Here is a 27,842-nt window from a genome sequence, read left to right as displayed (position 1 = left end):
AATCGAAGTCTATCGAATTAGCGCTGAGCGGAGAAAAATGAAACTTATTGTGTTGGTAATACAGAGCTTTATATTCGTTACTGTCGGTAATGTAATTTAAATTTAAAAATGAAAATAGTAATTTTACTTTTAATAAATAATTCTACTAATAATTAATCCACTAATAAATTAATTAGCTAATTAATTCAACAATAAATAATTTATAAAATTCAAACAAAATTTTAATAATTCAATTAAAAAATTCAAAAACAAAAATTAAAATTCTATTTCAAATAAATATATTTTTAAAATCAACAACAAATATCTAATTAACATAATTTATAAAAAAAAATAAATTTAAATAAATAATTAATTAATCAATAAGAAAGAAAGTGTGTGTATTTTTTTTTTATGCAACAGAAAACTTGTCCAACAAGATTATTGTATATATTTTTTTTTTTTAATTTTTAAATAAGTATAAAATTGGCCACAGTAACAGCGTGGCGTTACAATCGAAATGAAAACATCGAAGATCAAGGGGGTTTTTTTTATCCCTTCCTCTTTATATCACCCTTTGGCCAATCATAACAAGCCAATGTTGTACAATCTTTACAAGACGCCACAAATGTATGTGTGTGTGTTCGACATTTCTCCCTGTAAAAATATGTGAATAATTGTCTATGTGTTATATCAGTGTATAAAATTTTTTTTTTTTTTTTAATTCACCCATCATTTATGATCCGCAAACGCGGAATAAACGTATGTAACACAGTGTTACAGGTAAAAAAAATAATTGAAACAAAATAAAAAATAAAAAGTAATTGTTGTTTTCTCTAATTTAATTAATTTAATTTAATCATGGCTTAGTGATACAGTGAATTGTTTTTGTACAAAATAATATGTGAATGTGAGTGACATTTTAAAGTATCCAATTGATACGCACTTTTTTTATTTTTATTTTTTTTTTTAATTTACTGTGGAGAAAAAAATAACGCCATTTTGTGACCACGCACGGTGTTTGTACGTAAACATTAAAATGTTTTTTTTTTTATTATTTTTTTTTATGTAATATTAGTTTGTAAACCTTGACCTTGATTGAAATATAATATTGCTTGTTATTTTATGGTGATTATTATTTTATAGCTACGTTTTCATAAGAGAAGAAGAAAAATAATTTAGGCTTATATTTTTTTTTTTTTTGTGATGTTACAAGTTGATATATTTTCGCGCCAATTTAAATTATCTAATTTTTTTATTATATATTTTATTTTTGTGTATCCAAAAAAACACCTGGTACATCTGTCTCTGGGTGTGCATTGTTAAAACAGCTGTATAAAAAACAACTGATTATTTTTATCACAACTTAAATATCAACAGGATGCATTATGCAAACTACATTTAAATTGCTAAATAAAATATAAAAAATATAAATGACGTTTATCTTTGATAAATCTACCTGACAGTTTTCGCCCAAAAAAAAAAAAATAAAAATAATCAAGATTAAATATTGTTGTGTGTGTTTGTGTGTGTTATGTAAATAGAACAGTTGTAAAATTAAAAATAGAGTACGACTAATTTAATATTGAATAATATTTTTTTTTATTTATATAAACACATGTTTACAAGTTGGGCTCTTTAAATTTTGTGACAATTGGAAAATCATAATTCCAAAGAAAATCATAATCCTCTTAGGGTGGGTCAATGTCCCTGGTATTTCTTAAAATCCCCTCCAATATCTAAAAATATATTTTATTTATTAAAAATATACAATATAACCTAAAAAGAAAAATAATTAATTATTATATTTATTTTTTTTTATAGGTAATTAAAAGTATTTATTTGACTCGATTAAAACGAGTCATAAATAAGGGAATGAAAGAATTAAATTGGAGTTTTATTAATGTCAGATAAAGATAATAAAAAATGTCAGGTGATTCTGGATGGAATGCCGTTATTCATCATCCATCTGAATTAGAACTTCAAAGTTGGAGTTGGGAAGATAATGATGGTGAACAAGAACGTGAATTACCATCAACAGTTGATATGGATGCTATTAAAATTGGTAGTAGTAATTGGGATCCAGTATCAGGTGTAAATGAAAATGATTCAATTGATTCAGAAGATGATTCTGATTCAGATGACGACGATGATGATGATGATAGTTCTGGTGGTACAGATGGTAGTTGTTCATACAGTGATTCAGATGATACTGGTGATGATGATTCAAGTAATAATAATAATAATAATAACAATAATTCAAATACAGATTATTCATCAGATAATAGTGAACAAACATTTTCCATACGTGAAACAAATTATGAGCAAGGTTCTCTTAAACTTAAAATATCAATGAAAGGACAAAAAAAAGATGATGTTAATGATAAAAAGAATGATTTTAAATCAAAAGATAATGGCAAATTAACTAAAGGTAATGTAATATGATAAATTTTTAATGAAGCTAATTAAAAAATATATAATATATTAATGATAGTTTATTTTACAGATGATACAGATTTATTAAAAACATCATTATTATTGTCAACACCATTGGCATCAGCAGCACTTGTAGCAACAAGTGTAACATCAATTCCTTCAACATCAACATCAAGTTTAATGACAAATCAAATACCATTAACACCAGAAAAACAACAAACACCATTACAAGAAATAAATCAAGAACATTTATCAGCAATAATACCTGATCAAGAGGATACACCATTTGATGGTTTTGAAGATTCTGAAAGTGGTAGACTTGTATCAAAAGCTATTGAACGTATGTCACTTGGTGCTGATTCAGATTCAAATGAAAATAATGATACAAATCCAGTACCAGTTTATAGTTCATCATTGTTACAACAATTTGTTGAAAAAACAGCATTATTATCAGAGCCAAGAAAACGTAGAAGTAGATTAGTTAAAAAAACAGTTGATAATGATTATCCATTATTGTCAAATGTATCACCTGATTCTGGTATACAATCTGTTGATAATAGTCCATTACATTTAGCAATATGTCCATCAAGTCCACAAGCTACATCATCAGCTCCAACAACAACAGCTACATCAACAACAACAACAGCAACAACAACAGGTGTAACAGCAGCAATAGCATCTTCATCTTCTTTAACACCTTCATCAATACAAACATCACAATCACCATTACAATCAACAAAACCAGCTGTTAATGTTGATCGTGTACTTTATCCACCAAAAAGAAAACCTGGTAGACCAGCTAAAATGGTTACAACACAACCAAGAGGCCCAGGACGACCAAAAATAAAAACAGATGATAATAAAATTAATAATAAATTAAATAAAAATGTTAATACTGATGATAAATTAAATAATAAAAATGGTGCTACGTTAAATACAACAACAAAAATAACTGATGATAATAATTTAAAAAAAGATAATAATAATACAATAATAAATGATAAAAAATCATCTAAAAATTCAACAACAATGACAACTAAAAATAATAATGATAATAATAATACAATTGTAGATAAAAAATTATCATCACCATCATCATCATCTGTAGGGAAAAATCAAAGATTATTAAAAGGTAGTAAAAAATCAAAAGACAAACAAGATAAAACAAAAAAAGATAATAATAATTCAGTTAAATTAACAGATAAAACTTCCATTGATAAAGAAAAGTGCCTGAATAAAAATAATATTAATAAAAAAATAAGTAAAAAAAATATGAAAAATTGTAAAAAAATTAAAAATGAAATACGTAAAGTAGTATCATCATCTTCGTCAAGAAAAAAATTAAATAGCCGTGTTATTGTTAAAAAATTACATTCAAAAATACGTAAAAGTACAAAAGAAAATTGTCTAGAAACATTAACAACAACAACAAGTAAAAAAACATCAACAAATAAAAAATTATTATTATCTGGTTCAAGAAGAGTATTAAAAGAAAATAAAAGTAGTAAAAAAATATCAGAAACAAATGTTGTTGGTGTACAAACAATAATATCAGTACCAATTGATTTGAAAAATGAAAATATTGCTGTTGTTAATAAAGATAATAATTGTGATAAATCACCAAAAACAACAACATCAATATTAGCATCATCAACAACATCAACAACAGCAGCAGCAGCAACAACAACAAATGTACGTCACAAAACACATCATCATAAACACAGAAGAAGACTAGTTGTACCACCTAAAAAACCAATTAAAATTGATCCAACAATAATCATTGAGCTTGAAAAATTAATTGAAGATTTTTCAAAATCATGTTCACTTGGTAGAAGTAGTACAAACAATTCAAATACATCTGAATTACCACAAATATTTCGTGTTAAAAAAATAACTAAAAAACGTAAAGGTATTGGAAGTGGTAGTGGTGGCGGTGGTGGTGGTGGTACTGGTGGTACTGGTACTGGTAATAATGGTAATAGCAGTTGTGCTAGTGGAAGTAGTAGTAATGGTACTAGTGGTGGTCCTAATGATGTAAATACAAATGATGAACAAAAATTAAAAAGAAGATTAAAAAAAGATAAATTACCAAATAATAATGAACAAAAAAATAATAGTAATTCATCATCAAATTCAAATGAACAAAGATTACCATTAAAAAAACGTCATTATCATTTATCAAGTCCACATTCATCACAAAGTTCAAGTACAAGTTGTAATGAAACAAATTCAAATGAATTAAATACAATGGAAACACATATTGAAGAAGCTATTGAAGCAACTATTGAAAGATACAGTACAAATAATGACAATGATAATGATAAAATTGATTCAACAGCATTAAAAAAACGTTTAAGAGATGCTGATAATAATAGTGATACAAGTGATGATGATAAACCATTAAATCGTACTGAACAACAACAACAACAACAGCAACAGCCACCACGTAGAAAGAAAAAAATTGTACGTGATTTACGTGTTACTGTTACAAAATTAAATTCAGATAATCATCATAATTTAACATCAACAATAAATGATAATAAAACAATAGCAAATAATGAAAAAACTAAAGATAAATTAAATAAGACTGATAAAATGATTGATAAATTAAAAAATGATAAAACAATAAATACAAATGATAATAAAAAAATTGATAAAACAATAGTATCATCAAAAATATCAAGTGATGATGTTAAAGATAAAGATACTGTTGTTGATAATAGCTCAACAACAGCAACAACAACAACAACAACAACAACATCAACAACAACAACACCATTAATACAAATTAAAAAAAAAGTTAGAAGAAGAAAAGCAATTAATCGTACTGGTTTTCCAACATTGAAAAAGAAAAAAAAGAAAATACCAATTGTCATTGCAAATGTAGAGACAAAAAAAATTGATAATGAATTAACACTTGTTCCACGTGTTGATGTATCATCTGTTGAATTAAAAAATGAATCAAAAATTGAAGAAAAAACAGTATTATCAGAGAGTGATGTTAATGGTGTATTACCAATAATGGAAATTGATGATGATGATGATGATACAATAGTTAATAATAATGAAGAAAAAAATGATAATAACAAAAATGATTTTAAAGTTATTGATGAATTATCATGTCAGAGTGCTTATTCAGATGATGACACAACGGATAAGCTACGTGAACGTAAAGATTTAGTTGATTGTGAATGTAATAAACCGTGTGATAAATTATGTCCAGTTAAATATGAAAAAATTCAAGATTCACGTATTTATGATGAAAATGCAACACTCGAAGAAAGCCTTGAAAGATACAATGAGCTTCAAAAATTAAATGAATTGAGTGAAGAAAATGTTAAAAAACTTGATCGTACAAATTCATTAAAATTAGAATTATCAAATTGTTTAATTAATAATAATAATAATGTTATAAATAATAGTAATAAACGTCGTCGTGAATCATCAAGTCCTTGTAATTTAACATTGCGTAGTATAAAACGTTTAAAAAATAATGAATATGATACAGAAAGTGATGCATTACCATCAAGTGATGTTGCAAGTGATGGACCAGATAATAACACATCAACAAAAAATCCTTCATCACGTAAAAAACAACCTCGATGGAAAAAACGTTATTTACAAGCTGGTTTATATTCAAACTTTTTCAAAACAAATGAAGAACAAAAAAAATTAATAAATACTGATAATAATAATAAATCAAAATTAATATATGATCCAATTGAACATCCACATGGTTTATTACCACCACCAATACATTGTGGTAAATTTTTACGTCAAAAAATAATTGATTTTCAATTACCATATGATTTATGGTGGTTACATACACATTCAAAATTACGTGAACATGATAATGTTCCATCATGGAATTATCGTAAAATACGTACAAATATATATTATGATGTTAAACCAACAACACATTATGAAGCACAAGCATGTGAATGTAAACAAGATAGTCGTTGTACTGATGATTGTATTAATAAAATGGTATTTAGTGAATGTTCATCATCATTATGTCCATGTGGTGATAAATGTGATAATCAAAAAATTCAAAAACATGAATGGTCACCTGGTTTACAAAGATTTATGACTGAATCAAAAGGTTGGGGTATTAAAACAAAAAGTCCAATTGAAAATGGTAATTTTATACTTGAATATGTTGGTGAAGTTGTATCTGAACGTGAATTTAAATCACGTATGGCAACAAAATATGCAAATGATACACATCATTATTGTTTACATCTTGATGGTGGTTTAGTTATTGATGGTCATCGTATGGGTGGTGATGGAAGATTTGTTAATCATTCATGTGAGCCAAATTGTGAAATGCAAAAATGGAGTGTACATGGTTTACCACGTATGGCATTATTTGCATTACGTGATATTAAACCTGGTGAAGAATTAACATATGATTATAATTTTGCATTATTTAATCCATCTGAGGGACAAGAATGTCGTTGTGGTAGTGATATTTGTCGTGGTGTTATTGGTGGTAAATCACAGCGTGTTGCTAGACCATCAACAACACCAGTACAATTACAACAAACTGGTACCAACAACAACAACAACAATAACAATTCCAATAGTAATAACAACAATACCAACAACAACAATAGCAATGATGTTACTATTAATAATGATAGTAATAAACGTACTGTTGGTAGACCACGTAAAAACAATAGAAAATCAATAATAGTACACTCAAAAAGTTTATTTAAAACACGTAAATTTGGTGATACAAATTTTATAAATCCACCAACAATGAAACCAATGTCAAATCAACAAAAATTATTTGCCCAACAGCATCATTGTTTTTTATTAAGAAATTTAGAAAAAGTAAGAAGAGCAAAATTACCATTATCACAATTACAACAAGAACAACATCAACAACAATTTAATACAAATGGTAAATTAATTGATAATAATAATAAATCTATAATTGGTAATGGTAGTGGTGATACAGGTGGTGGTGGTGGTGGTGATAATTTTAGTAGTGATAATAATGGACAATCAACAGATAAAACAGATGCATTTTATTCACAATTAACAGCATTAGCAAATAATTCATCACGTACTGTTAGAACAAGAAGATTAGCACAAGCACAAGATGATCCAGAAGTTAATAAAACAGCAAAATTAGCAAAAGTATTAAAAGAATTATACACAATTGTTGTAACATCAAATGATGAAAATAATAAATTATTATGTAATCCATTTATAACATTACCAGGTAAACGTAAATTACCAGAATATTATGAAAAAATACAAGAGCCAATTGATTTAACAATAATTGATGAAAAAATACAAAATGGTAATTATAAAACACCAGAACAATTTGATAATGATATGATTAAGCTATTTGATAATAATATAAAATATTATGGTAGAACAAGTGAAATTGGTATATCAGCAGCAAGATTACGTAAATTATATTTATGTAATAAAATAAATTTTATAGATGCAATAACAGAAGCAACTGGTAAAGTACCAACAAATAGTTTTATACCATCACAAGGTTCAACAGCTGGTGAAGAAGATGTTATAAGATGCATATGTGGTTTACATCGTGATGAAGGTTTAATGATACAATGTGAACGTTGTTTAGTATGGCAACATTGTGATTGTGTCAAGGCTGATACGACAATTGAATCATATTTATGTGAACGTTGTCAGCCACGTTATGTTGATTTTGAAATACCAATTGAAGTTGATAATAACAATGATACAAGTAATGTTGATGATGATGATAAAGATAAAAAATATTACGTTACATTGCTACGTGATGATACATTGCAATTACGTCAAAATGATACTGTTTATGTTTTACGTGATACACCAGATAAACATACATACAAAACAATTGAAAAATATGATTATGAACAAATGGATATATTTAGAATTGAAAGATTATGGAAGAATTTAAAGGGAGAAAAATTTGTATTTGGACATCATTATTTAAGACCTCATGAAACTTATCATGAACCAACGAGAAAATTTTATACAAATGAAGTTGTTTGTGCACCATTGTATGAAGCTGTACCATGTGATTTAATTGCTGAAAGATGTTGGGTACTTGATCCACATACTTATTGTAAAGGTAGACCAGTTGGTGCAACACCAGAACATACATATGTTTGTGAATATAGAGTTGATAGAGCTGCACGTTTATTTACTAAAGTTGCTAGGGCGAGACATCAAGTATGCACAAAACCATATGCATTTGAAACATTTACACAAAGAATTAAACATTATCGTACTTATTTGGTAAGTAATTTTTATTGTTGTATTAAATTTTGTGATGTTATTTAAACGCAGGATATAATAACAAAGTGTTTTTATTTTATTTGAATATAGCCACATAGTTTAGAAGGTATACAATCAACCAAAGGAATGAAAGATAAGAAAAAAATAAATCACATTATAAATCATGATAATCAAAAAACAGATGATAAAAATAATGGAAAAAATCAAACTAAAACTGTTGGTAGAGCTAGACATAAATATTTTGATAATTGTTTATTAACACCAGCTTTACTATTAGCTCAGGTATTTATTTTTATTATTTAAATTTTTTGATATATTGTAATATGATTTATTAATTGTTTATTTTTATTTAATAGAGAGAAAAAAAACGAAAGAGACTGAATGAAATACTGACAAATCTCCTTCAACTAATGCCGAATAAAAAAGAACCTCTTGACATGTCATTTCTTCTTGAACGAAACAGAAGAAATCGCAAAAGACCAGTAGCACCAAATCCTTGACAGTGTTGTGCTGATTGTAAGTGAAAATAATTATTAAAAATATATATTATTTTTAAAATTTAAAAAAGAAAAATAATCATTAGTTTATAGATTATTTTTTTTTTGCATTAGATTTACATTTTACGTACAAAATATTGCTACGTCTTCTTACACACCACTATCCCGTCCATTCAAGATCATAATAGTTATCAAATTAATTTTATCATTAATGATTATAATTAAAAAAAGCAACATTAATTAATAATTGAATTTAAAATTCAATTATTAAAGCTATATTAAAACTTTTTTTGTTTCTTATTAATGAAGAAAATTTATAAATTATTATTAGTTTATATTATTGTGTATTTAAAAATTTATTCATTTCGAATTTAATATATTTCGTACAATCACAGTACTGTGGTTTAAATAAAAAAAAAATTTTAAAAATTAAAAAAAAAAAAACCTAAAAATTGTACAGAATTGTTTGTAAATTATTTTAATTTTTATTTAGAGTCAAAAAATGTTGTTAAGCCCGTAAACTTGATTGTACAAAAATTATAAAAAAAAAAAAAAATAAACATTTTGGTATTTGAAAGGAAAAAAAAAAAAACATTAATGCGGAAAATAAAAATTAAAAAATATTTGAAAAATTGCTTTTGACAAGTAAAACTTGTTGCACAAAAAAAAAAAAATAAATAAAAAAATGAAAAACACAAAAAAAGTAATAAAAAACACAAAAAATGAATTATATTTTTCATAAAACCGGTATTATCGGATGTAATTTGTAAATTAGTATAAAACAAATTATAAGATTAAAAGAAAAAAAAAATGATAAATATAATTAAGATATTTAAATTATTATTAAACAGTGACCAAATATATTGTCACAATTTTTTTTGTTTATTTTTCTTCAACTGTAAATATTATATTCAAAAAAAAAATATTTATTTTATTATTATTATTACGTTTCAAAGATAAACGCTTTATAAAAAATAAAATAATAATAATATCATCACGAGTTTAATGATTACTTTGCACTTGCCTAAACGAAAAAGAAAAAAAAAAAATTCAAATGTAGTAATTAATTATTTTTCGAAAATAATTTTCTTTTGTTTTTTTTTTTTTTTGATTTTTTATTGAGGAAAAGTAATAATCACTCAAAGTACCTTTTACGAGTTTTGTGTTTTGCGGCTAATTAACCATGACTTGAGAATAAATTAAGAAATTTGAAAAAAAAAAAAAAATATAAAGAGATATATATCGATTTGTTTTTTTATTAGAATTTATAAATTAAAAATTTAATTGTGTGAAAATAAATTGAATTTGAAAACAAGGTTTTTTTTTTTTGGGAAATTAATATTTAAAAAATTTATTTTTCGGAATGATTTTAAAAATTGTTTAAGGGCATTTAATATATGTTATTTTTTTTTTGTTTAGTAATTTTTTATGTCATTTATTTTTGCCATTTTCTGATACTCTAATGATGAGTAAGTTGTAGTTGAATATATTAATTTAAGATTTAAAAATTTGTAAACAGTCATTGACGAATTTTTATTTTGAATTTAAGTAAAGAGAAAAAATAAATAACTGAGTGCTTTCCAATCATTTAAATAATTTAAATATAAAAAATTGTTTTTTTTTTTTTTATAAATAAATTAATAATGATCGAAAAATTAATATGAAATAATTTAGTAATTATATTGTAAAACAATAATGTATTTTTTTTTTCCTGGAGAACAAATATACGTTAAAAAATTATAAAATTGTGTTATTTATTTTTTTAATTGTGTCTGGGTTATTGATGATTGTCATAAGACACTTCAAGTCATTTTTAAAATTTTCATAAACTATTTTAATTTTATAAACAATTTATAGCCGCAATAAATGATTTATCATGGACAATTGGAAAAATAATATCAGCACCAGCACAAGATGATCCAGATGTTGATAAAGCAGCAAAATTATCAAAGGTATTTTAAAAATTATAAACAATTGTTATTTTTGAAGAAAGAAAAATTTAATTGTCCCTAAATTATTGAGATCACAAATCATCAAATATAATCCAATAGAAAAAATAAATTTCGTTAATAAAAATAGCGAAAAATATTATTTAAAATCAATTTCATTAATTAAAATATCAAAATGTATTTTATAAAATTAATTTTGTTGATAAAAATACTAAATAATATTTTATAAAATTAATTTTCAAAATAATTGTATATTTTTCTTTTTAATTTTCACATTATCAAGTCATAAATTTCATATTTCCAATTGAAAAAAAATTTTTATACAATAGAAAACGTAAAAAAAAAAAAGAAAAAATAAACATGCATTAACTGAATTTCTTTTTGACTTCACATTTATTAAATTTTTTATACGTGAATGATTTTTTTTTCCCTTAAAATATACATACATTATTATGAATTAAATGTTGTTAAATTTATAATTAAATTCATGATTATGAAATATTTAAATGATTTATCTTAAATATAATTTTCTTTATTTTCATTAAACTTTATTTTTCTTATTTTAAATTTCTTACGCTGTACAGAATTTAAAAAAAAAAAAAAAAAGACAGATGACCAAAAACTAATTTGAAAAAAAATTATAAACAATTTCATAGGAAAATTAATTTGGGTAGTATAATTTAAAAAATTTATAAACTAAATCTTTATTTTAATTAACAGTCAATTCCACTGGATAAAATTTTATTATCAATTTTATATAAACAATTTTTGTATTTATTAACACATACAAAAAAAAAGAAGAAGAAGAAAAAGATTTACGAAAAAAATGAGCAATATTTTTACATTAATTTTTTTATAAATGTGCTTCAAGACGAAAAAGATGAGATTAAATTTTAATTAAAATATAAATCATGGCCTAAGAAATGCAAATTGCACTAATTTTTTTTTTTAATGATTGTCAAGTAGAAAAAAAAAATTGCCATGATTAAATACATTATTTTATTATTGCTTATTAATTTAATATATTTCATCTCATCCCTAATACAAACTACATCTTATTTTCAATTTAATTTATATCAAAAATTAATTACTCAATTATAAAATTTAAATACAAAAAGAAAAAAAAAAAACTTATTCACAAGATGTAGTTTACAAGCTATCGTCTGTCGTTGGTAATTTAAATAATATTTAAAAAAAAAAGAAAAAGCACACGACTTGAAAAAAATGCAAAATTAATTTTACAATAATTTTTCACAACAAGTAAGACTATAATTAAAAAAAAAAAAAAAACAATAATCCAGTGGTATTGTGTCTAAATAAAGAAAAGAAAATGAAACTATTCTCATTTATTAATTTTATTTGCAATTAATATTCCGACATGATAAATAAATTTTTTTTAAAATTAAAAAAAAAAAAAAATTATTATTACCATCGAAATAACTTGAATGTCTACTTTTGAGTGCTGGGATTAGTACTATCAGTTGAGTAATTATATGAACCAGAATAACTTCCCCAGTTTGCTGGATAATTGTTGTACGATGAAGTGGTAGTGCCTGAGGATGCTGCAGGTGTTGATGAGCTTCCAGTTGTCTAAATTAAACAAAAACAAATAGATGCATAAATAAACAACTAATAAATAAATTAAAAAATAATTAAAAAATAATATACTAACTGTTTGTCCACTGGTGCTGGTTTGTCCTTGTGATTGTCCCCAATACTGACCGTAATACTGCTGTTGTGATGGATTATTCCATGATCCCCAATTACCACCATTACCATAAGTTTGTTGTTGTTGTTGTCCACTACCATAACTACTTTGATTATAATTTGAATTTGATCCATATCCTTTCCAACTACCACCCCAATTACCACCTTGTCCTCCACTATTTGAATTAGTACTACCACTCCAATTACCACTTTGTCCACTACTCCAATTACTTTGTTGTGTTGTTGATGATGATGACGATGATGATGAATTACCAGACCATCCACTACCATGTGATGAATTACCCCAATTTGATGAATTTGAATTATTATAATTGCTATTCATTGGACCCCAACCACCTTGTCTACTTGATGATACTCTACGATCATTTCCACTTGTACGTCTGTCTGATGATGGTCCACGTCTGTCATTATTACGATATGGTGTATTTGATGAACCACCACGTCCACGATAACCACTTGATGATGAACCATAACCACCACCGCCACCACCACCACGATATGATGAATTTGATGGACGACGATCACTCCAACCACCAGATGATGAACCATAACCACTGTTACTGTGTCTCATTCCAATTTGATTACCACCACGCCACGTTGAATTACGATTTCTATCTGAATATGCATTTCTTCTATCACGATGATCTCTACTGTCTCTACTATCACGACTAGATCTCACATCACGATTATCTCTGTGACTATCATTTGTTTTATCAAAACGTGAACGTTTACTACTTTGTTGTTGTCCATAACCAGCATCTTTACCTTCTTTATTATATTTTGATATTAATTTTTTACCCTCTTCTTCATTAAGTTCAATCCATTCAACTGCATCAAATGATTCACCAACATTTGGTGCTTCAAAATTTGCTGTAAATATAAATTATTCATTTGTAATTTTTTATTATTATTATTATTGTTTAAAATTAAAAAGACAAATAATTATTAATAATAATCTTATTAAATATTTTCTTGCCTAATATATTTTTTAGATTTAATTAGATAATTATTGTTTTTCTTGCGTTTGTTTGTTTTAATTGTTTTTTTTAATTTTTGTTTTGTTTTTTTTGTTTTTAGAGACAACGAACCTTTCATTTCCAAGATATTGTTATCAGGAACGTCCTTGCCTTCGTCGGCCTCGCGTTTAGCAGTACGCGACTTGAATTCTTCGTCCGTTGGTACAATAACAATCGCCTTCCGTTGAAATCCATAGAAATGCCTCATTTTGCGTCTTTGTGCGGACGGATATACGTTTGTCTGTATCGGTTCCATAAAAAAATACATTTTTTCTTTTTGTTTTTTTTCTCTTTTTTTTTTATTTTGATACTCAAAAATTCCCGCGCGATAATATAATCAATACTTGATTACCCATTTTTTATTTTCTTATAAAATACTTACACTTTATAAAATACTAATAAATTTATTTTTAATTTTAAAAATTATCTTACCTGATCCAGTATGTAATTGCGTCTTCTGTGTGATGCAACATCAAGAAGCGTTGTCAAACATTTGTTACATTTTGTATATAATGTATCCCATCTGGTATTGTAAGCTTTTTTTCTTGCAAGTCCAGAAACCTTGAATGATAAATGATAAATAAATAAATAAATAAAAAAAATACAAGAATTAAAATTAAATGAAAAAATAATAATTACCCTCATTTTATCAATGAGATTATTTGTTCCAAGAACATTGTATAATTTATCTGAATTTTCTTGGGCATATTTATTTGCCCATACAGTTTTTCCAGATGCTGGTAAACCAATCAACATTAAAACTTGACAATCTTCACGTTTATCTGGTCTTTGTGGACCAGCAAAACGTTCTTTAATATCAACTTGACTAACTGGTATATAATCATCTGGTATATCATCAGTCCATGATTTTTCATCACCAAAATTACAAACAAAACCACAATTTTTAGTTAATATATGTGGATAAAATGGTTTATTATCTACGTCACTTTTTAATATTGTAAATGCATCACCTAAATGTTTGCCATTTAATTTATAACTCATGACAATTTTGTCATTATCAGTAAAATCAATAAAACATGTTAATATATCATTTAAACCAAATTTTGGTCCATAATCTTTAAATTCAAGATTTGTTGATATTTTACCAGTACCACCATAGCCATATGTATATTTATCTTCACCAAGTTGCATTGATGAATTTAGCAATGACCAACCAGCACGTAATACATGTGGATCTTGTTCATCTTGAAGTGATACATTACATTCATGTGTTATTTTAACTTCATAATATAATTTACCACTTGTAAAACCATATGATGCTCTTGCACCAGCCCATACATAACTAAAACCATCATTATGCATTGGTGTTGCTGATAAAAATTTTGTTTTATCAATAACAAGATTTAAATCTGAATCATACCATGATAATAATACACGTGAATTATCAATTTCTGGTTCATCTTCACTACGTAATGTTGATGGTTGTGGTGATTTTTGACGTTCATCTTGTGAACTTGATGAACGTTTTCTTTTTCTATCTTTTCTATCTTTTCTATCATAATCTTTTGTATCTTTATCAGTATCTTTTTCATCTTTTATTTGTTCATCACTTTTAATATCTGTTTTCATTTCAATATCATTTATTTCATCTTTATTATTTTCATTTTTAACATCTGTTAATTTATTATCATCTTCATTATTTAATTTTACATCAATGTTACTACTATCAGGTTCAATTTTAACATCTGTTGTTGAATCTTCTTTAATTTGTGATATATTATCATTTTTATTAATTATTTCATCATTTAAATTTTCTTCATTTAATTCATTTGTTTCCATTTTTTCATCACCATCACCATTGTCATTGTCATTTACATCTTGTTTATTATTATCATCGTCAACATTAGAATTTTCATTTATTTCAGGTATATTTTCTTCACTGGTTGTTGATACTTTAACTTCTTCAGGCTCATTTTGACAAGGTTCATCAACTTTAACAGGCAATTCTTCTTCTAGTTTTTTATCTTTATTTTCTTCTTGATCTTGTTTGTTTTCTTCTTCTTTTTCTTGTTCTTTTTCATCTACCTGTTGTTGTTGTTCTTCTTTTTTTTCTTCTTCCTCATGTTTATCTTGTTCTTTGATAATTGGTTTATCAGTATCAACTGGTGTTTCACTAGTTACTTCAGAAACAATTGGTTCAACAGCTTTTTCTTCGGTTTCATTAATTTGTTCTGTTGATGTTATTTGTTCACTTGGTGTTGAACTTTCTACTGGTTCTTGAGCATCTTTAGAAACTGTTGGTTCGATTGTTTCTGTTTCTGTCAATTTTTCATCAACTGTTTTATCAGCTGTTGTTGTTGGTGTTGATATAACTGTTGATTCATCAACAGCTTTAGCCTCCTCAGTTTCAACTGTTTTTTCTTCATCAGGTATTGGTGACATTGCACCTTCAACAACTGACGATTTCACTGGTGTTGTTGGTGTCGTTGTTGTTATTTTTTGACTACCTGGTGATAATAAAACCTTTGGTGAGCCACGAGTTGGCGTTACTTTTGGACTTGCTTGACTACGTGATGATCGTCCAGGTGTTTTAACTGGTGATAATGATTTTGTCGACTCTGATTCGTCTTCCTGTGAACCAGTGTCTTCATTCTCAATTTCCGTACTGATTTCATTAGCTGTGAAAAATAAATAAAATTTAAAATTATAATCAATCATAAATTTACATGAAAAAATAAAAAAAAAACAATGAATGCTTTTTCCCATTCAAAACAAAAGGTCATCATCATCATCATCATCATCAACACTTACATTTAGTAAACATTTAGTAAATAAAAGTAAACAAAAATAAACAAATTTAAAATAAATAAAAATACAAAAAAATAAATTGAGGGTTATGAATTGACACCATTGATATAAGTAACGTTAACGGTCACAAGGACGCATCAAAACAGTGAATCAAAAAAAGAAAAAAAAAAAAATAAATGTCTTCCATCATTTGTTATTGATATGATAAAAATTCCCAAACAACGCCAACTGATTAAAAAAAAAAAACTCCAAACAATCTCTTCCGTGTTTTTCAATTTAATTATGTAAATATTTGTTAAAACGACCAAATAAATAAACAAAACATAGATAATAAATTATAAATAAAAAAAAAAAATATAAAACTTACAATTATCAGTATCATTTTCCAACGCCTTACGAAGCCGATCAACGAGCACCGCCTTGTTTCCTTTGGTGTCAAGACCACGCTTTGTTAATTCTTCACGTAATTGTGCCACTTTTAATTTAGCCGGATCCATTTTATCAACTTAAAGATAATATACAATTATAATTAATCACTATAAACAATATATTTATTATTGTTGTATATGAATTATATATTTTTATTATAACTAAATGAATTAATAAAAATGTAATCGTTGCACACACACGCGCTAGTGACCCGCGCTACAAATCTACAATATGGCGCTTTTTTTTTTCTCTTTTTAACACACTATTATATATTAAGCGTCAACAACTATTTATTTCATTGGTTTAAAAATATAGTTGTATTTAATATCAACCAATAAAAATACACGTGGCTGTCATCAGAGATAATGTCAACATGTCATTGGCCCAATACCAATGGCACTCGATCATGATTTGTCGTTTAAAAAAAACAACATTTAAATTTGTTAAATTGGTAGCAGTGAATGAAAAAATGAACAGCCATTTTGTCTTTATTAATAACATAAATATAAACAATAATTAATTGTAAAATTAATATAATTTATTATTTAAATAATTAATAACAATTTATCTTGTATTTTTTAAATTAAAGCATATATATTTTTGAGTAATTTAATTTAAAAAAATGAATATATTAATAATGGAAGAAGAAAAAATAAATAAAGATAAACAATTGTTTACTGATGCATTTAATATTTGTTGGGAATTGTTAAAAGAAAAAAATTATTATTTAAATGATCGTGAAAATGTTAGTTTGTATTCTGATACAGCTCTTAATTATGGTGAAAATATGTTTGAAGTTATGGTTGTGATATTAAGAAATATCATAACATCAAATATTAATAAAATACATGTTAATGATACACCAATTTATCAACAAACAACACCTGATAATTGTAATGATTTTTATAATTATAATAATATTGATGCTGCAATTGATGCAGTTGTTAATTCTCGTGATTCATATGAAAAGGATAATGCAAATATTGATGCTGCAATTGATGCAGTTGTTAAATCTTGTCATTCGTATGAAAATATTGATGAAGAAGCAACAGTTGATACAGCCAGAATGTTTAAACCAAGTATGTTAAAATTTGAATCAAGCAATTTGTAATTGTCATGTTGATTTTTAGTTAATTGTTTTATTTTTTTTAGATGAAGAAGAAAGAGATATTGTAAATAGAAATTATAACAGAATACAAGGAGTGATACATTATGGATCCACTGCAACGACTTCATCAAATGACAATAATTTATGTGCATCAAAATCGAATGAATTTATTGGAAATAATGAAACGAATTTATTGAAAAGAAATTATATGGATACTGATATTGATATTAAAAATGAACCAATTGATATTGAAGATTTTATTGGAATATTTAATATACCACAAAAGGAAAAATCAACAGAAGATCTAGATGATCAAAGAAATAAAAATGATTCATATGCTAATAAAAATAAATTGCTTAATGATTATGTTCATAGAAAATGCATAGAGCATAAAAATAGTGGATACAGATTGACACATGAAGTTGTTAGAAATTTTGGATATGAAGCAGCTTATAAATTAAATATGCAAAATCTTAATTTTGCTGGTGGAATAAGTTGGTTACGTAATTTTAAAAATATTTATAATATTACTGGTGAAGATTTTGATTTGAAAATAAATGATTTGCCAAAAAAAGATGAAAATATTTCGACAAAATTGATAAAAACAAAATGTCCACATTGCAATTTGAAAGGAGATAATTTGCTAAAAAGAGATGAAAATATTTCGAAAAAATCAATAGAAAAAAATTGTCAAAATTTCGATTTAAAAATAGATAATTTACCAAAAAAAGATCAAAATATTTCAACAAAATCAATAGAAAAAAATTGTCAAAATTTCGATTTGAATATAAATAATTTACAAAATAAAGATCAAAATATTTCGACAAAACAAATAGAAAAAAATTGTCAAAATTTCGATTTGAATATAAATAATTTACCAAATAAAGATCAAAATATTTCGACAAAACCAATAGAAAAAAATTGTCAAAACAATTCAACTACAGACAGTGTGAACACTCCAACGATAAAAGATTCAAGGGAAAATTTAGAAAAAAAAATGGAAAATGCAATTCGTTATGAAAAAAAAGTAAAATTAGTTGATTTGTCATATAAAAATCCAACTTGGTCAGTAAAAAAATTGAGAAAAACAAGTGGTGCTACAAATATATCATCAGTAGAACGTCTAGAAAAATGGCGAAATCAATTGAAAATTAAAAAAACAAAAAGCGAAATGTTTCAGCTAATAAATAACTGGGTTTATAAAAAAATAATTGATTATGAAAATAAATATGAAATAACAGATAATCAAATAAAACAATGGTCAATTGAAGCTAAAAAAAAATTTATGTTTAAAAATTTACATTTATCATCATCATCAAATAATTGGTTGAAACAATTTAAACAAAATTTCGAATTAACATGTCATTATTTCGATTTAAAAATTAATCCTAATAATGGATCAATTGAAGAATCATCTGCAAAAAAAATTCACATACCACATGAGCTAAAAGTCAAGGTTGTTAAACTTTCAAATGAAAAACCAAGTTGGAATATTGATGTTTTAAAAAATCATACTGATTGTGTTGATCTTAATAGTGATAAACAACTAGATGATTGGAAAAAAAAAATTAAAAAAGAACAATCAATACGTGATAAATATGATAAAATTTATAATTTTATTTATGATAAATGTTCTAGCCATAAAAATAAACGTAAGTATAAAAAAATTACTCGTAAAATGTTGATTGATTGGAGAGATGAAGCAAAAAAAGATTTTGGTTTTCATGAATTACCTGATGTTGAATTTAGTCCTGAATGGATTTCTAAATTAAAAAAACAATTTTTAATGGAATAAATATTAAACCAAATAAATTAATTGACTTTTTTAATTTTTACATTTTTTTATCAACAAAATTTATCCTCAAAAACATCAATTGTTCTTCAAGCAATTTATAAATTTTAATTTTACACTTGTTTTAAAAAATAATTCACCTTTTTTCATTATAAAAAGAAAATTAATTTACCAAAAATTAATTAATAATAAATGAACAGAAAAATAGTAAAAAAAAATTAAATTAAATCTAAATGTTTTATTGATAGCTCATTTTTAATTTTTTTTTTTAATTTAAAATTTAGTAATCTAAAAAATAATAACAATTCATGATATTATCATGATTATTAATATGACAATTATTATCGTAGTAATTTGCAGTAGTCAATGCTATATTTGCAGCTATTTTTTTATGCTGTGGGCCTAGTGGTAAACATACAGAACAATTTTTACTCTGACATTTTTTAAAATGTGATAATATTCTTCTGGATGATCTACAAAGTGGTACTAAACATTGTTCATCATCTTTACATGTTCTCATATGAATCAATGCATTTTTAAATTTCGTGCAAGGTGGTAATGAACAACTTGTACCATTTGTTGATTCACGTCGACATGCACGAGCATGTATTAATAAGAAAAGATGTTGTTTAATTAATATTTCACGAGTTACCTGTGCAGTATTTGTTTCTGTATTATTATTAGCTAATTGAACTTGTGCTGGCGGTTGTTGTCCAGCTCGTAGATTATCAGTGAATGTTGTTGGTAATCTTCGTTGTACCATCTTTTCTGGATGATTAAAACTAGCTATTGATAATTCATGAGCTTGTTTACATTTAACACATGGACATCCTCGTAATTTAAGTATCATTTTCCTTGTTGAATTACAATCTGGTACTGGACATTCATCTCTATCTGTACATGTTTGCTGATGTGTCAATAAATTTTTCATTTCTCGGCAATTTGGAAATGCACAGTTCAATGATTCACCATTTGTTGATTCACCTTCAGATTTTTTACAGCTAACAGCATGTAAGAGTGCCGAAACTTTGTCATTTGAATAAAAATTTTGTTGTGAATAACGTAGTTGTTCATCTGGTCGTAGTGCTCTTATTGTTATAGCTGGTTGAGGAACACCCAGTTGATGACTTACACTTGGTAAATTTGAATTCATTATTCTAAAAGTATTTATAAGATTGTTTCAAGTAATTATTATACTATTATCACCAGGTGTATCAGGTGATGTCTGATATGATTTTGCCACATCTCTTCTAGCTTTTTTTGTTTTTTTTTTTTTTTTTTCGTGTGACAGCGCTCACTTTGAAAAATGACAGAACTACTTGAAGAAAAAAAAATAAAAACATTCGTCCATTTTCATTATTTTTTTTTGTTTTTGTTGACAACAATATCTTTGTTTTTGTTTTTAAACAAATAATTAACAACAATCCAATGAAAAGAAAATAAAATATTGATGGAATTTATTGTTCTTAAAAATAAAATGTGTTTTGACTTTTGTTGAGTGTGTTTTTTGTGTATGAACATTGAATCAGCTGACAAGCAATGTTTTAAGAAAAGTTGGTACATGTAAAAATAATAACTTTACAACATCTTCATAAAGATCACATATATTCTTGTTTTATACTCATTGAAATATGATAAATTAAAATTAAAAAAATAACAACAAAATAAATAATATTTTTTTATCAATCACTAGTTATTTAACATGTTAAAAAAATTATTGTTTTTTAATTTGTCATCATTATTCAGGTAGTTATTTATAATTTATCATAACAATTGCTTCACGCTTCATTTTTTTTTTTTTTTCTTGTCCACATTACAACTCCATTTGTGACGCACATTGGCTAGGTCAACATATAAATTCTAGTGAACATAATAATTTAAAAAAACCAAACAATTGTTTAAAATATTTTTATAGTACATGTGAAAATCTGCAACAAGTTTATCATGTTTAAATAAAGAAAACAATTCAACATTAAAATAAACCAACATCATCAAACAATAATTGAAAAAGAAAATTTCGAAAAAACCATGAATTCAAATAATCAAAATAAAGAAATTTGTAGTGGCTTTGATAATGAAGATGATGATGTATCAGAAATAAATGTTGATGAACAATTAGATAACGAAAAACCATGTAAATCAACAAAAATACAAAATGGTATTCATGAAAATTACAAAGTAAATAACAACATTGATATTGATGATGATGAAGATAATAAAATACCAATTAAAACAAATGGTTCATCATCAAGAAAAGATGATAATTTAACAATGACAAATATAAATATATTAAAAAATAATTCATCATCATCATCATGTTCATTTGATAATACAAATGATCAACATGATGATGCTGAAATACGTAATAATGTTGATTATATTTGTGATATTAATAAATGTCCACCAAAAGTATCATGTAGTACAAGTCCAGATGCGGATTGTACATGGTCAAATAAAATTAATTTATCATCAGATACAATATTAAATAATATTGGTGGTAGTATTGGATCAACAAGTCAAGGTACTTGTTGTTTTTTAAGACCAAATATTAATGGAAATAAAGATGGTGCTGGTCCAAGTGGTCTTCAAAGAGTAAATATATTTTTAATTAAAATTTTAACTAAATTTTTATTATATTTTATTATTTACTTTTTTATAATTTTAAAGAGAGAACAAAATCAAAGACGTGATTCAAGTTCTGGCAATGAGGGTGATATGTCAGATGGTGAAGATTATTGTATTTATACATACAAAGGTAATGATCAAGCACCACCAGAAGAAAGAATTAATCATGCAAATTTACGTGAACAAGAAGCTGCTGCTGCTGGACAACCATTAAGTGGTCGTTCAAGTCCTGATATGGATTTTCTTGAAATGGATTTTGATCCAGGACCATCTTGTGAACAGGTATGATCAAAAAAAATAAAACTATTTTCGCTTTATATGAATTTATAATGGTATTTTTATCAACAGGATACTGGTGATAGTGATTTAGCTTCAATAAATGAAGACATACAAAATATTGCACTTGATAATGTTGAATCTGATCCAATATTTTTAAATGATTTAAGTAGTGGAAGAGTTGTATCAAGACAAAGTACAACACCAACATCACCAATTCCACGACAAAATGATATTAATGTTTGTATTGATATTGATAATCATATTAATAAAGATACACAAGAATCAAATGAATATTATAATCAATCATCAATATTACAATGTCAACCAAGTACAAGTTCTGGTATTCGTAAACCTGGTAATTTTAATTATCAACGTAAAATTGATTTACCATCAAGTGAATCATTATGTTTTCATAAAACAAGTGGTGATTTAATATCACCTGGTGAAAATCATGATACTGATTTAGAAATTTGGAATGATATTAATACACCACCATTACCAGATAATAAAACATTATTAAATTCATGTAATATTAAAATTAATTTAAGCTCAACACTTTATCATCGTATGATGGCTAAAAAACTTATGTTAAATAAACAAACTGCTTTTAATCAAAGTGGTGATTCAAATTTGGTAATTATTTTAATTATTTTATTATGTTTTCAATTTAATTAATTTTTATTTTGATTTAGGATAATGACATTTGCAATGAAAGAGTTGATGATCTTGAGCCAATTGAAAAAATTATGATATGGACTGAACAAGAAGCAATTATAAAACAAGTTACACAAATTGGTACATCAGCATGTGGAGCAACATCAGCAATAAATGCACTTGTAATTATAATTATTATAATTATTGATATTATCATGTTTAATATATTTATTGTTTTTTAAATGTTTAGTTGGCTTTGGATGTACCATTTTCATTTGAAGTATTGGTTAAAAGTGTAGCTACAAGATTACGTGAACGTGGTAGTCCATTACCAAGATATTTAATGAGTAGATCACAAGCTGGAGCAACACATAATGATATTATACGTGGTTTAACATTAGCATCAAATGGTGCTGTTGTTTCAAGATTTTTTTCATTTTATCCTGAAAGAGATATATCATTGACACACTGGTTGCACTACTGGATATCAAAAGGTAATTAATTTAACAAAAGACAAGTAGATTTTTAAATTAATTAATCATTTTAATTGATGCTACAGGTGCTGTACCAATAGCAACTTTAAATTTACAAAAATGTGAAAAAGACAATAAAATACCAGATGCTTGGCATCATCAAATGATATTTGGTGTTAATTCAAATGGTATTTATTTTGCAAATCCACTTGGATGTGTTCCTGTACAGGTAACTATTAAAAAAATGATGAATTATCAAAAAAATAATCTATCAATTATTTATATATAATTGTAAATTTAATTTCAGTATGTTTGGCATCAATTGACAAGTCCAAGTGTGTTGTTGATACGTAGAGCTGATGTACTGGCTCATTGGGATTCAACAACTGATTTAATACCTCTAACACAATTTGATTATCGTTGGCGAAAGTTTAATGTTCTTGGTAAAGTTAAAAGACACAATGATTAAGAACAAAACAAACTTGAATGATTGTTAATATGATTTTGTTTTTTTTGCAGGACAAGTTGTGAATATGATACGTGAAGCAAATGATCAAAGACGACAACCAGAATCACGTGTAACTGGACCAAGCCATATTCGTATACCTGCATCATATAAATCTGGTATAACACTTGTTATAAAAACTGACTCACCAGCTGCTGATGAACTTTTACAAACTGATGAACTTCCCTTGCTTCCGTATCAATGATTTACAGCAAAGGAAATTATTAAAATATCAAAAAATATTATATATAAATAGTTAAAAAAAGATAATTAAATATAATACATTGATTTTAAAAATAAAATATATCATTTTTAAATAGATAAGCGTGGTTAAATTTAGTTTATACCAGAATATATAGTTTTTCATTTAAATGAAATTACTAGTGCTCACTATTTATTAACTCAGGTTCTTCAACGAATAATATTAAACTTAAAAAAAAACAAAATAATAACGAAAAATAACACAGTACTTTATCATTTATTACGACTATGTATATTAATTGATAAAAAAAAAAAAATTAAAGACAGTTAAAAATACAAAGAAAATGATTGATAATAAACAAATTACAATCATGATAAATTATTTTTTTGTTTTTTTTAAAAAAAAAAACAAAAAATGGTTTTTAGATTTGAATAAAAATGTATTTTTTTCTTTCCATAATATTTCTTATGACATACTGAAACAAAAAATAAAAAACAATTATTATTTATTATTAAAATATATATTTTTTAAATTGTTAAAATGGTAGTAAAAAAAAAAAAAATGATATTAACCTTTCAATGAGGGATGCTCTCATTGTTGATGTGATGGCTGATGGAGTTGCTTCATTAAGTTTAAATACACTTTCAATAACTGATAATTCTGTACCAGTTGTATCCATACCACAAAAACTTGCCCAATCATTGACAACCATACCAGCTGCTATAACATCACTTCCTCGATTAACAGTGCCAGCCTACGAATAATTAACAATTAGAAACAAATAAAAACAATTTGAAAATAATAATTGTAATGAAATTGTTTTATTTACCACAAGTGGTACTTGAAGAAGAGATGACAACTCATCTTGATCTTGGATTGATGTTTTTGGATGTACCAAACCACCATTGTTCGTTAAAACAGAATATGAACCAACAAGTACATTACTTGCAATTGTTTGTCTGAATACTTCAACTCCTAATGTGTCAGCAAGAATTTCTTCAGTTTCCTGGAAAATTTAACCAACAAAATTATGATAATTATAGCTTTATATTAATTATGATAAATTTGTTTTTTAATTAAATAATTACCTTGTCAAGATCTGGATGAACAAGTGCAACATAATCATTACATGCAATAACATTACCAAGTGCTGAAAGTCTTTCTTCAACTCTTTCTACTTTGCAATTGTCTGGAAGTGAATTTCTTATGTGTTGAAGTTCAATGTCCGTTGTTGTGATTGGTACCAATAAACCATTTTTATTACCTAAATATTATTAAATTATATTAATACCTTTTTTTGTTTATTAAATAATTGTATTACACTTTTTTTTTTTTTTTTCTTTTAAACTTACCAACAGTCATACGACCAATGATTCTACATCCAGCAATTGATGTATGAATAACTGGTATTGTTTCAGCCAATTCAGCTTCAAATACACTAAAAAAATAATTATTATATTAATAATATTGTATATAAATTAATTATAATTATAAATAATTACCTGTAAAAATTTTCAGAGCCACCAATTGCTACTAAGCAATATGAATTTGTTAGTTTTGAAAACACGCCAATTTCATTATTATTTTCAAATTGTACTCTTACTGCCATTTTTAATGATTAATAATTATCAGTATTATTGAATTGAATTTTTAAATAAATTCTGTTGATTATATTACAACAATTAACACGTGGTTTGTGTATAATTTTTGTTAATGTCAAATATTTTCTTTTTGGGGGTTATAACCTTTAATTTTATATATTGGAGAGTGTGAGAAGATGCTCTGTCCTTCTTTTAATGCACGAGGCGGCACGAGGCCAGTTACAATCAATTGTGCAATTGTCGTATGGTATGGACCAATCACAGCAGAGATAAAATTTTTAATAGATTATATTCTACCTTATCGACACGTGATATTTATTTGAAAAAAAAAAATATTGATTATGATATCAACAATAACAATGACAATAACATTAATATAAATAATAATAATAAAAATTTTCGTTGATAATAATACATATTTTTTTGTTTTTTTAAAGAATTATTGTATATTTATTTTTTTGAGCCATCAACTTGTCTAAATTACTTAGAGTTTTATGTTACTAATAGTAAATAATATCAATTATAAAATTGATAATTCATTAATTAATGTCGTTTGCCAGTAAGAATAGAAAAAAATAATTTTTTAAAAATCGCAATACTCAACGTAGGTGTAAAATTATTTAGAAAAAAAAAATACATGTATGTTTTCATGAAAAATAATTATGAAAAAGGGCTTTACAAAGAGAAACCAACAATTTTCAATTTTCTATAATTTTTTTTTTTCAATTTTCAATACAAAAAATGATAAGTTTCGAATTTCAATTGCACAATTTTAAAAGGTCTAATTGTTATTTCAATAATTACATATATATTCTCTATAGAAAAAAAAAAAAAAACATTTATAAAATCAATTACAACAGAAAATATAACACACAATTATTTTTTTTTTTTTACTTTTCATGCTAACAGGCAATTTATACGAACTGCAATTTATATATAGTATAGGTGCTTGTTGTAATTTTAACCCCCTGGCAGGTGTAAGCACTTGAGAAGTCAATTTGCCTTTCAGCCTGTCGAAGATTCTTCGTGTATTCACCGTATCATCACCCGGAAGGTGCTTGTATATAATCAAATCAGATCATGATTATTTTTTTTTTTTAAATTTTATTTCCCCTCGAGTAACAATAGTCGAATCGAGTCGAATAAATTTACTCTTTATTTTATTTAAACTATTATTTATTACTGCATAAATAAAAATAAACCTCTAAAAATAATACTAAATAAACAAAAGAATTTTTAGCTTATCAAATAATTATGAAGATTTATTTTTTTTAATTTTTTCAGAGTAATTGTCTTCTCACTTATTTTTTTAGTTACTCTCTTTTAATTGTCACAATTTAAAATGATACATTGTAATGTGACAAAAGGTCATAAAAAAAATATCACCTTAAAAATTTTTAAAAGAATTTTAATTAGCAAAATCACACACAATATAAAAAAAAACTACTAATAAATTTTTTTACTTATAAAATAACACCTCATTATAAAATTAATTTAATTAATATTTCATTTTTTTTTCAGCTCATTAGATGTTGTAAA

The 27,842-nt window shown here is 25.3% G+C and overlaps 5 protein-coding genes across 12 annotated transcripts; 3 read left to right on the top strand and 2 right to left on the bottom strand.

Annotated features, from left to right (window-relative positions):
• The first annotated feature begins 676 nt into the window (after positions 1-676).
• Positions 677-9,414, top strand: LOC122858452 (probable serine/threonine-protein kinase DDB_G0267686). 7 transcript variants are annotated; one of them, XM_044161363.1, is made up of 6 exons: positions 677-886; positions 1,801-2,407; positions 2,483-8,676; positions 8,767-8,958; positions 9,033-9,192; positions 9,288-9,414. In XM_044161363.1, the coding sequence occupies exons 2-5, from the start codon at positions 1,903-1,905 to the stop codon at positions 9,174-9,176; spliced, it is 7,035 nt and encodes a 2,344-aa protein (XP_044017298.1). In that variant the 5' UTR covers positions 677-886; positions 1,801-1,902; the 3' UTR covers positions 9,177-9,192; positions 9,288-9,414. The 7 variants fall into 7 exon arrangements, with proteins under 7 accessions (XP_044017298.1, XP_044017299.1, XP_044017293.1 ...); XM_044161364.1 differs by having other exon boundaries at positions 677-999; positions 1,801-2,158; positions 2,246-2,407; positions 9,033-9,414; XM_044161358.1 differs by having other exon boundaries at positions 9,033-9,414.
• A 2,564-nt stretch (positions 9,415-11,978) lies between these two features.
• On the bottom strand, positions 11,979-17,307 carry LOC122858440 (heterogeneous nuclear ribonucleoprotein U-like protein 1). 2 transcript variants are annotated; one of them, XM_044161337.1, is made up of 6 exons: positions 17,003-17,307; positions 14,506-16,505; positions 14,299-14,427; positions 13,939-14,107; positions 12,795-13,720; positions 11,979-12,712 (listed from the first exon to the last, which is right to left on the bottom strand). In XM_044161337.1, the coding sequence occupies exons 1-6, from the start codon at positions 17,130-17,132 to the stop codon at positions 12,572-12,574; spliced, it is 3,495 nt and encodes a 1,164-aa protein (XP_044017272.1). In that variant the 5' UTR covers positions 17,133-17,307; the 3' UTR covers positions 11,979-12,571. The 2 variants fall into 2 exon arrangements, with proteins under 2 accessions (XP_044017272.1, XP_044017273.1); XM_044161338.1 differs by lacking the exon at positions 17,003-17,307 and adding an exon at positions 16,639-16,795 and having other exon boundaries at positions 12,465-12,712.
• A 213-nt stretch (positions 17,308-17,520) lies between these two features.
• On the top strand, positions 17,521-21,225 carry LOC122858446 (uncharacterized protein PFB0145c-like). The gene is made up of 2 exons (XM_044161347.1): positions 17,521-18,143; positions 18,217-21,225. The coding sequence occupies exons 1-2, from the start codon at positions 17,687-17,689 to the stop codon at positions 19,965-19,967; spliced, it is 2,208 nt and encodes a 735-aa protein (XP_044017282.1). The 5' UTR covers positions 17,521-17,686; the 3' UTR covers positions 19,968-21,225.
• Positions 21,226-21,569: 344 nt separating this feature from the next.
• LOC122858444 lies at positions 21,570-25,149 on the top strand. The gene is made up of 8 exons (XM_044161342.1): positions 21,570-22,556; positions 22,632-22,871; positions 22,938-23,501; positions 23,561-23,704; positions 23,773-24,016; positions 24,082-24,224; positions 24,303-24,438; positions 24,515-25,149. The coding sequence occupies exons 1-8, from the start codon at positions 21,993-21,995 to the stop codon at positions 24,703-24,705; spliced, it is 2,226 nt and encodes a 741-aa protein (XP_044017277.1). The 5' UTR covers positions 21,570-21,992; the 3' UTR covers positions 24,706-25,149.
• On the bottom strand, positions 24,860-26,534 carry LOC122858449 (eukaryotic translation initiation factor 6). Its single transcript, XM_044161351.1, has 6 exons — positions 26,205-26,534; positions 26,055-26,140; positions 25,791-25,966; positions 25,532-25,708; positions 25,275-25,456; positions 24,860-25,177 (listed from the first exon to the last, which is right to left on the bottom strand). Exons 1-6 carry the CDS (start codon positions 26,309-26,311, stop codon positions 25,168-25,170), a joined length of 738 nt encoding a protein of 245 aa, XP_044017286.1. The 5' UTR covers positions 26,312-26,534; the 3' UTR covers positions 24,860-25,167.
• Positions 26,535-27,842: the final 1,308 nt, after the last annotated feature.

Source organism: Aphidius gifuensis, linkage group LG5 (assembly GCF_014905175.1).
Source record: "Aphidius gifuensis isolate YNYX2018 linkage group LG5, ASM1490517v1, whole genome shotgun sequence".
Taxonomy (NCBI): Eukaryota; Metazoa; Arthropoda; class Insecta; order Hymenoptera; family Braconidae; genus Aphidius; species Aphidius gifuensis.
Note: the sequence above shows the minus strand (reverse complement) of the source record. Positions and strands in the feature narration are given on the sequence as shown.